This window comes from Dryobates pubescens, chromosome 5 (assembly GCF_014839835.1).
Source record: "Dryobates pubescens isolate bDryPub1 chromosome 5, bDryPub1.pri, whole genome shotgun sequence".
In the NCBI taxonomy this organism is placed as follows: Eukaryota; Metazoa; Chordata; class Aves; order Piciformes; family Picidae; genus Dryobates; species Dryobates pubescens.
Genome location: NC_071616.1, coordinates 3,138,961 through 3,156,194, shown reverse-complemented (window position 1 = coordinate 3,156,194; position 17,234 = coordinate 3,138,961). Strand labels below are relative to the sequence as shown.

Genomic DNA, 17,234 nt, shown 5'->3' with positions numbered 1-17,234 from the left:
CTCCTGTACTGCACCCAGTGTCACCTGGGAGAGGTGGCTACTGTGGTCTCCCCTGAAGAAGGGACTGAGAGTCCAGAGGAAATAACTTCTGACTATGTTGAGGAGCTAAAATATAGATTGCAGCCATGTGTTGCTTTGCCTCAGCCTGCCCTTAGAGCTAGATCTTCCCAGAGGAATGGTCTAGTTTGACTTTATGCAGTTTGTGCTGCAGTAGAAAAGGTTATAAAGCACAGATCTTTGACAGGCACTAAAACATCTCTGGGATGGTTTGCTAAAACATCATCTCTGGAATGGTTTTGACTCATTACTATCCTCAGCCTCCTTCCCCAGTTGTAAGGGGGAGTGGTTACTGCTGGTCTCCTGTAAGGGTGACTCTTTTTCCATGCAGTTTTCCCCTCACTCCTTGTCCCCCTCAGTCTGTGTCCCTTGCATGGCAAGATGAACCAGCTTTGCTTTGCAAAGAAGTAACAGAGCAGACATCAATGGAAAATTCCCTTCAACAGAAAAAGTGGTTCAGGCTCAACTGTTCTCCCAGGCGTTGATGTGCTTTCAACACCTCGAATGAAAGTACTTTGCATTTGGCTACCAGCTGTCATCCTGTTATCTGGCAGTAGAGCCTAAAGGTACCCAATTCTGTCAATCCAAAATAGAGAGGGTTGTAATCTGGGTTCCAGAAATACAGCCCAAGGTTTGCCCAGCTGTTCCTCATATCTAAGATGAACTAAGCACAATGACTTTTATTAAGAGCTGGGAGCCGAGGTGACTTGGACCACGCTCCTTGCTCTCTTTAGGTCAGTCTGGAGCTGGATCGAATTGAAGGGCAGAGCTTTGGCACCTTTTTTTCCCTGTTTGTTTGTTTTCCCTGTGTTCAGAATGTACCTGAGTCTCACTGTGTGGGTTCATTTGCTGAAAGATGAGCATGGGGAGTCAATATCCACACTTGAGATAATTTCCTCTGTTTGTTGTAACCAAACTGCGTGAGAATAGTGACAAAGTGAAATGCTGCTTTGTGGCCTTCCAGCATGAGAAGGCTTCTCTGCTTCCTTGGTCCTTTGCTGTCCCATGTGTTGTTGTACAGAGCCAAGCAGTGTTTGTCAAGACTTGATATTGTTAGCACAGTCCAAAGCACAAGAACAGAGCATGGGGCTCGGCCGCTGTGTCTGCTGTTACAGCACAACACATAAATCACCACCAGTAAATGATTCCAGGCTCTATCTATGGTGTGGCTACTTTGCTTATTCTGGGGTCCCTTCTGCCTGCAACTCACATCGTGGGTACAGAGCACTGGGCTGAGTCACCAGAAGGTCCTCTAAAGGACAGCATCAAGAGATGGGAACGGGAGCAGGCAGCAGTAGGTTCCTGCCCTGGCCAAGCACAGGAAATCTGTTGGCTTTCTCAACAGGGTGACAGCTAAAGAAATCTGTTCAGGCTTTCCTGCAGCTGTGAGGAGCTCAGGGAAGAGGATCTGGGGATTGGGTGCCTCCCAGATGCTGGCTCAATCTCCCAAACAAAACTAAGAGGTGAATACCCTGGGGTGTGTCCAGCAGGTCTAGGGAGATTCTTCTCCCCCTCTGCTCTGCCCTGCTGAGACAACACCTGCAATACTGTGTCCAGCTTTGGGCTCCCCAGTTCAAGAGAGACAGAGACCTGCTGGAGAGAATCCAACAGAGAGTCACAAGGATGATAGGGGACTTGAGCATCTCCTCTATGAAGAGGGCTGTTTAGTCTGGAGAAGGGAAGGCTGAGAGGGGATCTGATCAGTGTCTATCAATAACTGAGGGGTTTGTGTCAAGTGGAGGGAGCCAAGCTCTTCTTGGTGGTGTGCAGTAATCAGACAAGGAACAACAGGTGCAAGCTTGAACAGAGAAGATTTCACCTCAACATGAGGAGAAACTTCTTTCCAGTGAGGGTGACAGAGCCCTGGGGCAGGCTGCCCAGAGAGGTTGTGGAGTCTCCTGGAGACTTTCTAAACCCACCTGGATGCATTCCTGTGTGGACTCCCCTGGGTGATCCTGCTCTGGCAGGGGGGTTGGACTGGATGATCTCAAGAGGTCCCTTCCAATCTCTAACATTCTATGTTTCTATGAATTTGGATGCAGTCTTTTTACCCACTTCAGTGCTTCTGAGGTACTGCAAACCATGTGTCTGTAAGGAGAAACACCCTACTTAGCTGACCCAATACCATCACTGGAATTAGCTGCTTCCTGACAAGACACAGAGATCAAGGGCTGCACATGAAAGTGAGAGAAAACAGATTTGGGGGGCAGCTTTGGGAAGTATTTCCTCAGTGACAGTTTGGGGGCAGTCTCCCACCCGTCACAGTCAGCATTAAAGCGCAAGGAGAAACAACAAAGTGAGCCTGCTGGGCTCCTGGGCTGCTGCTGGCTTCACTGAGAGGGCTGCCACCAGGCTGCCAGTGAGGCAGGATGCTCCTGGAGCACCTGCCGTGGAGGCAGAGGGAAGGTAGGTGGATTTCTGCTGCACAGGGCCTTGAACCCGGGTGGTGTGCTTGCCAGGGACAATCCTTGCTGCCAAGGGGATTAGCGTGAGGTTCCTCAGTAATCCCCAGGCCAGTGCATTGAAAAGCAGCAAGAGCTGCTTGCAGTACTGTGCCTCTCTTAATCTGCTGTTCACTGTCACTTCAGATTTATTAGAGGCTTTTTCCCTGCCCCCAGGGTATTTAAAAATTAAAATGGGACTGGCCTGTAATCCTCTGTCAGCCAGGAGGGTGGCACCTAATCCAGCAGCTGTTTTGCAGCCATTACCAGGGCAGGTTTGCAGTGGTTTCTCCTCTTCCCTCAATACTTAGTGGTTACGTGGAACAAGCCTGGTGAGGAAGGGGCTCTAAGATTCCCCTCAGAAGACAACTCAGACCTGAAACACACCCAGTTTTCCAGAAGGGTTCTCCTGGCACCACGAGGTGCTGCAGCAGTCCAGAGTTTGGCTCTGTCGACCCTGTTCACCACCTTGCATGGCTCCTTGTCCCATTCCCACGCTGTTCTCCCACCCTGTGTCCCTCTGGAGGTACCACCAGCCTCCCCAGCAGCAGGGTGTCTGAAAGCAGTGCAGGCAGCATGCTTGTGTTTTTTCCCCCTTGGATCAAAACAACTTCAAACAGGCAGCTTCAGAGCCTACCAAGAAGACTCATTAGTGGATGTGCTGTGCTGAGGGAGCCTTTGATTATCCTCCAGATATTTTTAGAGCCCCTGGTAAATGAGCTGTGGCTCCCTTCCTGTGGCAGCAGCCCTGCAAGAAGCAGCCTTGGGCCCCCCCTGCCCTCCGCTCCATGCTACAGCAGAGCCAGTCCTGACAGTGCCCTGGCTCTCTGGTTAAACACACTGGGGAGGACAACACATTGAAACCCACCAATGTGCTCAGCTGCCGATGTTCTCCTTCCAGCTCAGGAGAGACAGACGTAGAAGAGAGCCCCCAAGCCCTCCACATGGCAGGCACCACAGTCCTCCTGCTCCCAGGAACAAAAGAGCACATTAGGTTGTTTTTTTTCTTTTTTTTTTCCTTTTTTTCTAAATCCAGTGCCAGCTGCTGACCAGCTACCTCTGTGGAGCATGTCCAGGACACCAGCAGAGCTGGGGAGGAGCATGCCAGGCTTTAATGCTATGGCAACCGTCACAGAGGAATGTTTCCATTTCCTTTTTCTCATAGTGACATGGGAACCAGTGGTCCTAAAAAATGAAGGGCACATTCAGATCAGATAAATTGCTGTAAGCTTCCCTTCCTGACACCAGCTCAGATCCTGCACTTTATCTGCAGGGCTCTTGCTTTCAAGCCCTTGAAGTTGTCAGCAAAGAAGTTGATCACTGCTGATGGTCTGCTGCACAGAATCACTTGCCAGACACCAAAACCAGCGACATGTTTCACACAGCTCTGCCACACAGCTGAGCTGCTGAGAGCAGAGCACCATCCTGCCTTCTGTGCTAAGTGACCAGCAGAGGCAAAAGCCCCTGAGATGAGGCTTCCACCGCTGGCTGCCGGGTGCTCAGCAAACTCAGAGCTGAGCCCTGACACCACCAGGATTTTTCTGCTCAAAAGTAAGGGATTTTAAACCACTGCAGTTAAAGTGGACAGAAAGTGGCGAAGTGGAAGCCACTGAAAGCCACTTGTTCGGTTGGATCACTCATCTAGGGCTACTTTCTCTTCTGAGTCTGGAAACTGCCTCTCGCTGGCAGCCCCTGTGGCTACTGTCCCTGGTTAAACTTGGGAGCATTCACTCTGAAACCAAAGCTATTGCCCAGCCCATCACCTTTGGGGCCTGGCTCATCCACATGCGTGCTCCCCCTGGCCCAGAGCCCTCTAAGCCCAAACCTCCCTCAAGACCAGAGTTTCCACCCCAGTTTCTTCTGGGAGGACCACTGAGATTCACAGCACTGGCACCTGGCAGAGAGACCAGTGGGACGCAGCTAGGCAGCAGGCTACAGGCCAGGACCTTATGCATCCATGTGGCAGTGGAGCTTCACAGAGGGAGCAAGCACCTTTTCATGACACACAGACCCACTGCATTAAACCTCTGCTCGAGGGCTGAATTGCTTGTGCACCTCGTGAGGCATTGGATGTCCTCTGGTATCCATCCTTAGGTATCCACCAATCCCAGGATCAGCTGGAAAACAGAGATTCCTCTAAATTAAAGAGCCAGTCCTGTTTGTGAGAGCTTTCACCTGCTCATAATGAAGCTCATCACCAGGAGCAGCATCACCCCTCACAGCGCACAGTGGCACAGTCAGCTGCACCGCTTCCTCCTGCCCTTTCTGCTTCCCCCACCGGCACACACCCACACTCACAGCTCAGTGAGCAATGGTGTGAGCTGGAAGGGGCTTTTCCTGCCTGCTTCTCTCTAGCTGTGGCTGGCACCTGTAGTAGGGCTGGCCAAAACCCTGCCATGGGCAGGAACACCTTCCACTGGATCAAGGTGCTCAAGGCCTCACCCAGCTTGGCCTTGGAACCCCTCTGGAGAAGGTGGCATCCACAACCTCCCCGTGAAACCTGATCCTGTGTCTCACCACCCTCACTGCGAAGAATTTTTTCCTACTCTCCAGTCCCAGTCTCCCCTGTTCCAGCTCAAAGTCACTGCCCCTTGTCCTATCACTACAAGCCCTTGTCAAAAGTTCCTGGTTTTCTTGAAGGCTCCCTTCAGGTACTGGAAGCCTTTTCTCTTCCAGGCTGAACAGCTCCAGCTCTCTCTGCTTGTTCCCACAATGGAGGGTCTCCAGCCTTCTGATCATCTTCGTGGCTCTCCTCTGGACCCTCTCCAGCAGCTAGCTCCATGTCCCTCCTATGCTGGGGGGCACCAGAACTGGACACAGTGCTCCAGGTGCAGTCTCACCAGAGCAGGGCAGAGGGGGAGAATCCCCTCCCTCATCCTGCTGGTCACACTGCTTTTGCTGCATCCCAGGACAGGGTTGGCCTTCCAAGAAGGTTGCTCCAACTAGATGCCCTTCCTCTGGGAAAAGTGACCTTCCCTTCCCAGAACAGCGTAAAGAACTGATGACCAAAGTGGCTAAATTTAAATGATTTTTTTTTGTTTGTTTGTTTTTTATTAACAATCATTTTACATTACAAGGATAATATGACAAAAGGAAGGTTCTCGTGTACATACCATGATATATCAACATAGCTCTATTCGTATCCAGTGTCCTAGGTCCTTTCACACAGGTACTATAAAGCATAGTCTGCAAAGTAATAACATTTTAATGTTCTCCAAAAGAGTGATATTAACATATTAATACGTATGTAGGAATAGACTTCTAGATATTCTTCTCTCATTTCATGTGGGTGGGTGGGAGATGGCATGGAACAGTTCAGCAGGGCTGTGCTTGGGTGTGGGTATGGAGAGGTCCGAGACAAAAAAAAGAACAACGACAACAAAAAAACCAAGCAAACCTTGCGGGTTGTGGAAGTAGAAATGTATTTCTGCTAACAGTCAGGTGAGCCTGGGCGGATGCCGTGAGCGGCAGGAAGCCCTGCGGGACTCCTGCCACCTTCCGGACTACAGCATAGGAGAGGCGGTGCCCCCCGCGGCCCGGGCAGCTTATTCGAGCGGAGGTGCAGTGCATGGGAGCCCCTTGACATGCGCCGGGGCCAGTGGCATCTGAGCGAGGGGGCTGGCAGCGAGGGAACCCTCTCTGAGGTTTGTGAGTGAGGAACGGGGGCCGGCGGCTGCGGGCCGGCGAGTGGGTGGCGGCTGAGGTGGATTACCAGTTGTGTGGAGGAGAGGCCGGGAGCGGCTGCTGAGGGGCGTGAGGGGGCTTGAGGGGGCTTGTGGGGGAGCTTGCACAGCGTCAGCTCATGCAAAACCAGTGTAAGGAGTCATTCGGCTGTCTGAACTGCAGCTCACCCTGACTGAAACCAGCAATGAAACGGCGAGGAGTACAGTGGAGGCCAGGCATGCTGTGGAGCTGCGGAGACCTGCGTGCCTCCCCTCCGGCCCTGGTGGGGAAGCAGCCCAGTGACCACCGCCTGCCGCCAGAGGGCACTCAGCCGAGGGCAGGGGCAGTGTACTAGGAGCGGCTGTGTGAAGGGAGGGATGGAGGGATGGGCAGCTCTCCATCCTGCAGGCACTGGCAGACACGCAGGGAAAGCTGATCCTTGCCTGGATCCACCCCTAATCGCAGCACAGAAGCGCCTGGCTTGTGGGAAGAGGTGTCCCTGTGCACGGGCAGGGCAGGATGAAAGAGTCGGCCTGGCAAATTCAGCACACCGTGTGCAGAGCCCCGAAGACACACGTGCCACCAACCACACCTGTGCAATCCTTCTCTTGCCTGAAGGAAAACCACCGGGGCTGCGGCCAGGCAGCCAAGCAGCTGAGGCCTGAGGGAGCGGAGCAGCCTCCAGCCTGACCCAGCAGAGCTGCAAGTGCCTCCCCAGAAGGGCCAGTACACAGCTCCCATCCTCAGTCCCTTCCCTTCACGCTGCTCCAGCTCAACATCCGTCCCTGCCAGCTCTGCCCTCCCTGCGCTCAGTGACGCCTTTGCTCTCCTGCTGCCCTTCTCCCTGCTCTGGCCGAAGCCCACGAGCAAACCCTGGCTGGGTGCTGCCCAGCAGGCTGGGTGGGACAGCAGGAAGCTTAGACCTGCAGCTGCCGACCGTGTCCGTGCGAAGAGAAAAGTGCATGTGAGGGTGAGATATGTGTCTGCCCGTGTGTGAGCAAGCCAGACCTCGGCCAGAGGCTCGCTCGGGAGAAGACAAAGGCGCTTCCCCCACCAAGACATTCCCCTGTGAGGGGAACCCCCTGCCCTAGACAGAGCGCAGCCCCTCGCTGCAGGGTGCTGCTCTCCATGCAGGTGGAGGCCTCGGTTTATGGCTACAACTATCCCAAAGCCCAAAGTCTTCAGTGTGGTGGGGTGGGGCTTGTGCCAGGAGACAGGGCCAGCCTTGCACAAGGGTGGGTGAGTGAGTCTATCTCTATATTATATCTTTATATCTATTGAAAACATAGAAATATATAAATATATAGGATTTTATTTATAGATATATAATAAGCATGTGATTTTACTCGTTTGTACTGTGTGTCTATGTACTGGGGTGTGCGTATATACACTATAGAGACCAGATGCATACGTCCTGTATACATACACGAGCTGACATGCACACACACCAGATGTGTCCCCAGGGGAGACAGGAATTGCATAGGCATTACTGCGCTGGGCACGAGGGTGGGGGGAGTGACGTACCATTGCTCTGCTTGCAGCAGCTCTGCTGGCAGGGCTGCCAGGGGGAGAGCCACAAGCGGAGACCGGGGCAGCCCGGGGCAAGCTGGCTGCCCTGGCTGTCCTACCCACTGCGCCAACCAACACCGATCCTCTTGAGATAAGGAAGAGAGGGGACCCCACGGGCCACCTGCTTGAGTTGTGCTATGAGGAAGAGATGGACTGAGCCTGAATCACAGCTGAGGGGCCCTGCCAGCAAAAGCACAGCCAGCACCAGCAACCTCACCACAGCCAGCCTGAAACCCAAGGCAGGCAACACATGGGGACCCTGCCTACCGCATCCCTTAGCAACCCACTTTGGTTCCCCTGAGCTTTCGTTGGTATGGGAAGAGCTTTGGTCTCTTGTGAGGACTATCCCTGCTGAGTTCAGTCTGGTGGCTGGAAGGCTTGGAGCCCTGCAGCCACTGGCGAGCCCTGCAGCAGGACACGTCTGTGTGTTCTGCACAGATTTCTGGCAGCAGGGTAAAAGAGGCAAGGAGCCCGAGCAACCAGGAGCTCAAACCCAAGGCTCTGGAGAGGTGTGTGTTATTCACAATCAGACACCCCAGCTGAGAGGGCAGGAGAGAAGAAAGGGATCCTTTGAGAAGAACCCCTGCTCTTTGCAGCTGAAGCAGCTCCAGATGCTGTCAAGGGCATGTTCAAGACAACCTCCTCAATGCAGCAGGGATGGTGCTGATTAAACCTCGTACAGGGCAACCTCTGAGGAAGTGAGGCCTCTCTCTGTGGCACACTGAGCCCTCCCCACACCTGCTGATGCTCCTGGGCCCTGCAGCTGGCAAGCAGGAAGCCAGGGGCACTTGGCACATTCCTCCCCTTTTCCTGCCAGCAGTCACGATTCTATCCCCAGAGCATGCATGGGAGTGACAGATACAGGTCTGAGATTGGTAGGTAAAACCAGAGGCTTCAAAGCACCTGCCCTGCCCAGGACAAAGGCCACCTTTCTCTTGTGATGTGGGGGCAATGGGGAATTGTTTGTGCTGGGGGAGCTGGGCTGGGCTGGCTGCTTCGCCAAGCCCCCCATCAGCGATGCAAGGGGTCTGTGACCTCTCCCATAGTGGGGATCCACTAGGCAGGGAGTGTCCCAAGGCAGGGAATGACACTTCCCACTGGCACTGCTCAGAGCTGCACGCAGAGCCATTTCCAAAGGAGACAAGCTCCTTCCCTCTGCCAGCTGCCTGCCTGGGGAAACCCTGATGCTTGCTGCAGCTTCCACTCTGACACCGGGATCAGAACAGCAGCCAGTGAGAGATGTCACTGGTGAGAGCGGAACATGCAGATGGATCCAAGGAGTAACAAACCAGAGGAGTCACTTCTGAATGAGACATTGGCAGCTCTTACCTTGCCAACAATGCAAGGCACCATTTTCTCCCCTGTGGCCAAAGGACAGAGGCTCAGAGCAGCAGCTGTGAATGGGCATCTCAGGGGGCTCAGTACAAACCCCAGGGAGTGCTCCTGGCAGCAGAAGGGTCTGGAGACCACTTGGATAGGCGATGTGCTGAGGAGCTTTCACTGCTGCAAGCAGAAAGGGAGGCGATTTCCCCCTGCCCCACAAAGAGTTACGGAGTTGAGCAAAGAAAAGGGAAAATGAAAATAAAAAGGGAGGAGGGAAACTGTCCCTACAGCCTTTCCAACAGCTACAGCATCATACGTCTTTGCTACACCTGCTCCTGCTGCTGCATTCACGCTTGTCAAGCATCAACCTGCCCAGACCCCTCTGGTGCATCAACTCACTGCTTGCTTCCAACACCTTCATTCTCCTTGCCCATCTCCAGGTCAGAGATGAATGGAGCAGCAACTCTTCTCTCTTTTTGACCTTTTCCATCTCATATTCCAGCTGGAGAAGGAGAGTGTCACCCCCTCCCCCTCAAGCAGGAAGCAGCCCTGCAAGCTGTGGCAGTACCCTGAGCAGAGCCAACTCACCAGGCACAGAGGGCTGCAGGCACCTCGTGGGGAGAGATCCCTCTTTTATGGCCAGGCAAACAACTGCCAGAGTCTCCATCACCAGCAGAGGGATTCCAGTTACTTCTTAGATGACCAGTTCAATTTGGTCTATTGGGAAAGACAGGGAAAAATGCAAATGAAGCAATTGTTTTGCATGGTAGCTGTTGCATATGGGTGCCCCTGCAGTGTCCTGACCTAGCTTGCACAGACTTGCTGAGGACCACAAAGAAAGTGCCCGGTGCTGGTGGCCCGGTGGTTCCAGTGCCAACCTTCCCCTTGCCCAAACCAGCCCGTGGGCCACAAAAGCCATCTGAGGTAAGGCAGAGGGGAGAAGGAGTAAGTGCTATGGGGTCACACTGCCTGCCCAGCCCTCACCGGTACATTCGCAGGGTCCATCCGCTCTGCTCCCCACTGTGCTGCAGAGCCCCGTGGCACAGCTAAGGGGCAGAGCCGGCACCCAAGGACTGGCCGCCACCAGGGCTTTGGGCAGGCTCAGCTCCACAGAGACAGAGGGAAACACTCCCAGAACTCTGCCCAGTGCTGCTTCAGCCACCCCCTGGGGTAGGGAAGCCTTGGCCATTGGCCTCTGAGTGGTGTGGGCTGCATGGATCTGCTGGGGGAAAAGAGGTTGTGGCAGGGGGTGAGTGAGACCCAGGTCCAAGTGCGTATTTCCCCGGGGAAGACAGTGTGTGAACCCTGGCAGTGAAAGTGACTCGGAGAGAGATCGGTTCCAAACATGCTACATCTTCATTGAAAACAAACAAAAAAAAGTTTAAAAAATAAAATAATATAATATATATATATATATTTATATAAATGAAAAGCTATCAACTAGCAGCAACGGTTCTAGAGATATCTTAGCACCAAGACCAAGGGCAGGGGGGTAAGAGGAGAAAGGAAAAGGTTCAGTGTTGCTGATACCACCATCATGTTTCCTAACAACACAGCTTGGCACAAAGCTCATCCTTCTGGGAAGTGAGAACGTGTCACCTCAGACACCTTCTGAGCAACAGGTTCTGACTCCCAGGATGGTCTGGTCAGGTTGGTGCTGTCCATGCCACATCAGCAGGGCAAGGCACTAGCATCTGTGGAGTTTTTGCACCTTTTTATTTTGCATTTTTTTTTAATTATTTTTTTTCTTCTTTTTCTTTTTTTTTTTTTTTTTTTAGTAGTTTCTTTTTCTGTGGTTGGTTGTTTTTGCTTTTTTGCTTTTCTAACCTGAAGTGACACTGTGTGAATGCCTGGAGCTTGTTCACCATACAAGAAGAAAACCAAGAAGAAATGCCAAACCCACAAAAACAATCTCTTTGTGATGGAAGGTGCAAGTTCTGCACCACCCCACCCCCCCCTGTCTCTCCATTCACATTTTGGCTGGATTCCTCATCCCTCCAAGAAAAGAAGAAGCATTCAGCAGGAAGAAGCAAGAGCATCCCTTCTTCCTGCTGTCACCAGGCTGCTGTGCTGTGGAACATGTTACCTTGCTCACAAGAGAAGACGTGAACCTTCGTCCGACATTGTCACACGAATAGAAGCTGAGATACAGCTTGCATTGATAGCTCCTGCCGCCACGCTGGGGCAGGCTTTTTCCTTTCAGTCATTCCAAACAAAAACAAAATGAAACAAAACAGAAACCCCACCACAATCCAGGATTATAAAGACATAGTATAAATAATGTAAATTAGAATATACTTGGTTTTTTTTTGTTTTTTTTTCTTTTTTTTCTGTTAAGCCTTTGAATCTCTGCCCAGAGATGGCTCTTGACTCATTGGCTGTCTAGCTTCCACAGCAGCCCTGGGTTTGAATGGATAGTTGTATATATATATATATGTGTGTGTTTGTGTGTGTGTGTATATATATATATATATATTTTAATTTCTTTTTAATCTCCTACAATATAAAAATATAAATGCAAAAAATTTCCCCTCCCCGCCTTCTGATATTTAGCTATTTTATAGTCCGCGCGTGACGTCGTGGTACGACACAGGCATGATAGACTGCTACTACACGGTATCATACAGGGAGCTGGAAGCCAAGTATCACTCTACAGCCCAAAGGTAGGGAGTACCCAGAAAGGGGCATCACAGTTTAGTGGAGGCAATCGTTGCTAAAACCAGAAGGAAAAACCAAAGCGACGCCCCTGGCCTCTCCCTTCTGCCTGTAAACCTCGGTGAGCGACGAGAGCTCCCGCTCAGGCGGAGGGAACCGGGCGAAGCAAGGCGCCAGGGGCCACGCGGACGCACGGGGTGCTCTGTCAGGAACCTAGAATCTGACAGTGGTCAACAAATGGCTCAAATGGCTCAAAAACCAGACTGAACAACGAGAAGAGAGGCAGACTCTAAAACCGAGGGGAGGGGTGGAAACTGAGTGATCCACCCGCCCCCGAAACAGAACGACATAACAACCCCAACCCGACGGCCCGACAACGCGCATCCGAAGGAAACCGATGGGGGTGGGGGGGGTGGGGGTGAGGCTGACAAAGACCCGTCATATAGCTTATAGATCATCAGGTTTGGACATGTAGAGTATGGCCCCAGCACATGCTTCTAAAAATGTGAAATGTTGCCACCTACATTGCAGCTGCCATGGTTGGAGACACCAGGAAATGTCTACATGTTGTCTCAAATCTTTAGAATTCTGCTTAGATTCTATCAGATGCATGTCGTCTTAACTCTTTAACATTTTCAGTGTGGGTTTCTCCTTAATATATATAATATATATATATATATTTCATATAATATAACAAAGTTTAGGGTATAGATTAGAAAAAAAAAAAAGAAAACAAAACCCCCTCCCCCCCCCAACAAAAAAACACCCAACAAAAAAAAACCCCAAAAATATTCAACAGCTTTGAGATCTGAGGCATTCCTTTTCTATATATCAGGGTAGAACTCAGAGCTGTGGTCCATGCTCTGCAACATCGGCTTCTGGTCAAGGGAGGACATCCTGCTGAGCATTTCGGCCGACAGCGCGTAGCTGTTGCCTGACTTCTCCTCGAACCAGCTATCCAGGGCCCTTTTGCAGTCGAAGCTGGCGATGGGTGGCCCGTTGACGGCAATGGTCAGCAGGTCACTGAGCTGCTCCAGCGTGAGGCGCGAGCGGTTGTTCTTGCGCACCCGCTGCAGGGCGTTGCGGCCCTTCTCGCAGCAGGCCGAGGAGGTGGGAAGGACCTTGAGGAGCTGAACTATTTTGTTGAGGAGGGGGAATCTCTGTTTGTATTTACAGATGTGGCTGAGCAAGTCTTTAAAACCGTTTTTGGTATAATAGTCCACCTTCAGTTCTCGCCACTCCATCAACAGGCTCCCTCGGGTGTCCATCCCCTCTCTGCAAACATCCCTGGAGAAGGACGGGACCGTCTCCAGGTGTTCAAAGATCTGTACCATATCCTCCTTCCCGTAACTCATGAGCTCGTCGGTGCTTCTGGGCCATGCCGCGAGGTCAAATACCTGACAGGCCTTGACAAATGTCCGACTCCGGGAGTCAAACCTTTGGGCGAGGATCACCTGGGTCTTCTGGCAGATCTTCTCTCTGATCGACTGGAATTTGGCTTCGGCCACCCGCAGGTTTTTCACAGCGATGCCGTTAAAGCTTTCACGGAAGTTCTCTTCGAACTCCTGCAGGTACTCCCCAGGCGAGTCTGCCAACCGGCTGATCTCCTGGATGGCCTCCTCGATTTTGTCGTCCACCTGTGACACGAGCAGGTACTCCCCTTGGAAGATGTAGGCGAGGCGTGACAGCACAGCAATCACGTCCAGCAGGAAGTAGATGAGTTTAATCGACTGGTAGTCCATCAGGAACTGCAGGAGAGCCAAGGCAATGGCAGAAGCATCTGCCCTTTGGGTCTGGCCACTGACATCTTTGAGATGGGCCACGACCTCAAGGTAGTCCTTGATTAGAGCATTGAGCACATTCTGCTCCCCAATGATCCACTTCACTGCTCGAATGTCCCCCAAGAACTCGGTCTCCTCGCACAAGGTGGCAGCAGTGACCCTTAGCTCACACATTAGTCGGGGCGAGTAACGATAGAAACTGAGCAGCTGCTTCAAGTTGTTTTCCAGCTCCTCCAAGCACGGCAGCTCCTTCCCGCTGATGGCGTCCAGAATTTCCAGGTGGGGCCTGTGCACCATGAAGGGCAAGCAGAGAAGCCAGGGCAAGGTCTTTCTGATTGTCATGAACAAGTTGGCTCTCAGGCTGGCAGTGATGTTAGCACCATCAACTCCCAAGCCAATAGTCGGCTTCTCATCCTGCAATCGTATTCCCAGGCTGGAGAAAGCCCTGTCTAAGGCCTGGAGGTAACTGTCTGTGGTAGAGAATCCCAGCTCCTGCAGAGACAGGAACTCAGTTGCTGGAGGCCCGTCGCTGCTCGTGTACTGCACGTAAACTGCAACCGTGTCGGCCAGCACGTCATCGCTTTGCCCGTCCAGGATGATGCTGAGGAAGGGGGACTGGCGGATGCGTTCGACCAGGTCCTCCCGCAGGGCCCGGGCGATGTGGTGGATTAGGATCTGGCAGTCTCCCTCGTTCATGTACTGATCCACCACCTTGAGTTCGCACTTCCTCAGCAGTTCTGCCAGGGGCCGGAAGTCATAGTAGGGCCTGCCCTCCAGGGCCAAGTGGTAGGCCGTGTTGAAGAGCAGAGTCATGTTCCGGCACATCTCTTCTGTCTTCTCCGGGTGCATCCTGAGCTTGTAAAGCTGCAGGCACTTCTTGTGGAGGTTGCTCTGGCTGTGAAGCTTTATCGTGTGGATCTTGAACTGCTTGGAGCCAATGATGAAGGCTGAAGTCCGAGAGGATTGCACCGTGTACTGCCGACAGACGTGGCACCACATTTCGTTCAGAGTTGGGGAGTACCGCAGGAACCAAAACTTCTTCAACCACTCCTGCTTGAACCGCCGTATCCTCCGGCCTGTGGCAGAAGACATCTTGGAAGGCTCATCTGTAGCAGCGATCATGTCGTTGGAAACCGATTCATCAGCAGAATCCACCTCCTGGTCATCATCCTCCATGATGGTGGGAACAGAGATGATGCTTTCTGAAGCTGCAAGAAAAGAAAAGGGAAAAAAAAATATGGCATTTGCATACTTGCTGAGCTAGAGAAGAAGCATTGCACCAGTGGCAGGAGCTGGCCACAACCTGCCCTCTCCTGCCCACACTGCACTACAGGTAGAATTTGAATCAGGGCTAGGAAGGGGAAGTAAATCAACGTTTCTGCTTATGTACTTTGTCTCCAAGCTGCCACAACAGACCACAAGAAAGGACACTACACCCTGACCATGTGCACAACACATGGTGTGACTCAAGCACTGCCTTTGGCGAGGGCTCTGGGCTGCTCAACAGCACGCTGCTGGAGGAAATGAAACGCGTCTTCAGTGAGGGACGCACAGTTGTGTTAAGGCAGTGAAGAAAAACAGAGAGGGCTTCCCAAGGTGGGACCCAGCGGGAGGTGGTTTCACAGACAAAGAGCACATGTTTCAGTGCCACCACAGAGTCATTCAGACCAGCCTGGCAGCGTGGGATGCACTGTGAAGGGGCTTCCGCTGGAAGAGAATGTGTCAAAAATACAGCAAAGAAACTGTCTGCAATGGAATGTCTCTTTTATTGGCAGCGCACGAGCGGTTACAACGGCAACAACGAGAGCGAGTTGGCATACAGAGTCTTTCCCAGACAGCTTTGTTTGGTTTGTCCACTGTGCCCACAGCAGTGCCAGCTCCTGGCCCACCTGCTCACAAAACCTGACAACGAACCTTCCGCAGAGCCACATGTTCACCTGAACGCTCAGAGCAAAAAGGCCTTAGACAGGTACACAGCACACTATGCTCCTTAGGCAGGGTTTGGAGAAGGCTGCCACTCGGCAGGGCTTACCTGTGGGGTCTGAGAATTCTTGGAGCTCAGGTACCTGGGACGGTAGGACTGGTGGCTCGGGTAACTTCCCAGATCTCAGCATGTCTAACTCGGCCTGCAGCTCCCGGATCTTCTTCTTCAGACGGATGCAGTTGGGGCAGAAGGAGGTGGTGGGGATTTCATGGGAGTTGCCTTGTGCAGAGGCCAGTGACAGCTCGGTTGGGCTGTCTGCTGCGAGTGACAGGGGCTCCTCTTCCTCGTCTTCAAGGCTGCCCATCTCTTTGGCTGAGCTGAAAGAGGAACCGTGGGGGACCTTCCACTCTCCCTCACTTCGGTTTCTGCCGAAGTTTAGGGAGCCGTGCTGCATGGCACTGCCACACTTCTCGAAGATGTCTTCGGCCTGGTACTTGGATGCTCTTCGGATGGAAAGTGGTGTGCTCGTTGCCAACTGGTTCTCTTCAAACTTGGCAGACTCTAAAGAGGCCTCCAGGACGTCCTTGAAGATGAGGTCAATCTTTTTTTTCTTCGTTTGGGGGTGGGACTCCCCCTCATCACAGCTGCGCTTGTAAGGGCTCTTCCCTTGTTTTAAGGTGGTGAGCTGGAGCGACCCCCTCCCATCCTCTTGATTTTCTACATGCTTGTCCAGCTTCTCCCTCTGCCACTTCCTGTCTCCTAGAAAGGAAAACGAGGGGTGGGGATTATCACGGGGAACCCAGCAACATCCCTCAAATCTAAAAACTCAAACAAAAAAAAGAACAAAAGGGCATTTTTGAACCCTGTGGGTCTGGACGTCATGTCACCTGCCAGGCAAGTGACACAACTCAAGTGGACAGCAAGGCGGGTGAGAGGAGAGCCCTGCTAATGGGCCTGCCTGCAAAACCAGAGACAGTCCTGGGCAGCCACAGCCGAGGAGGACCCACAGCACTTTAGAGAGAAGAGAAGCTACAGGCAGCTTGTTTTAACCTAGAGGCATGACCAACCTGCACTAGAAGGAGGCTAGGAGGCGAAGGCCTGACCGCGGTGGAAGCTAATGCCCAGAGCCCAGGCGCCGTTTGGGCTGGCTGGAAGACCTGTGCCTGTGTTGACTTGGTAAAAGGTATCCCACGAAGAGCAGTGCAGAGAGATTCGGACCATTCCGTGACAACGCCAGTGCCCGTGCACACCACCGCGCCACGTCTGACAGCCCCCTGCCTGTGACTCTTGTTCAGCTTGGAGGCTGCTCCAGAAAGGCAAAGGTAAAGGAGGAAAAATAACCTGGCACTCTGAAACCCCAAGGTACTCATTGCCAGCTGAGCTACAAAGGGGTGGATGCCCTCCAAGGATGGGACATGTAGCTTGTCCCAGTGGAGTCTAAGAGTGGCCATTTTGTTACTTAAAAAAACCCAACAAAACAACCGAAAACAACCAACAAACAATAACAGAAGCAACCTCACACAAATCATTAATTGCTTAAAAGAAAGGGAATAGCCAGATTTCCTTACCTGGAAATTCAAAAGACGATAGGTTTGCCTCAATTTCCATCATTTCTTCTATCTTGTAAATAACTTCAAGCATTGATGGCTTTCCAAACATGACGTTGCTTTAGGCTGAGGTTTGGGTTGGTTTGGGTTGGTTTGGTTTGGGTTTGGTTTGGGTATGGTTTGGTTTGGATTTCTATTTGGTTTGGTTTGCTTTTAAAAGTGCATTCATACTTTCATAATCACAAAGCCACCCTTCCCTCGCTAAGGAGAGCAA

At 52.2% G+C, this 17,234-nt stretch overlaps 1 protein-coding gene across 4 annotated transcripts in view; it reads right to left on the bottom strand.

Moving 5' to 3' along the window:
- Positions 1-12,497: 12,497 nt before the first annotated feature.
- Positions 12,498-17,234, bottom strand: part of PRDM11 (PR/SET domain 11) — a 47,475-nt gene continuing 42,738 nt past the window's right edge. For 3 of the 4 annotated variants that reach the window (XM_054161421.1, XM_054161420.1, XM_054161422.1), the window contains 2 exons: positions 15,522-16,172; positions 12,498-14,697 (listed from right to left, as the gene is read on the bottom strand). In XM_054161421.1, the coding sequence (XP_054017396.1) occupies positions 12,533-14,697; positions 15,522-16,172 (2,816 nt within the window). In that variant the 3' untranslated portion in view covers positions 12,498-12,532. The remainder of the gene's footprint in view (positions 14,698-15,521; positions 16,173-17,234) is intronic. The other variant, XM_054161423.1, reaches the window with a different exon arrangement.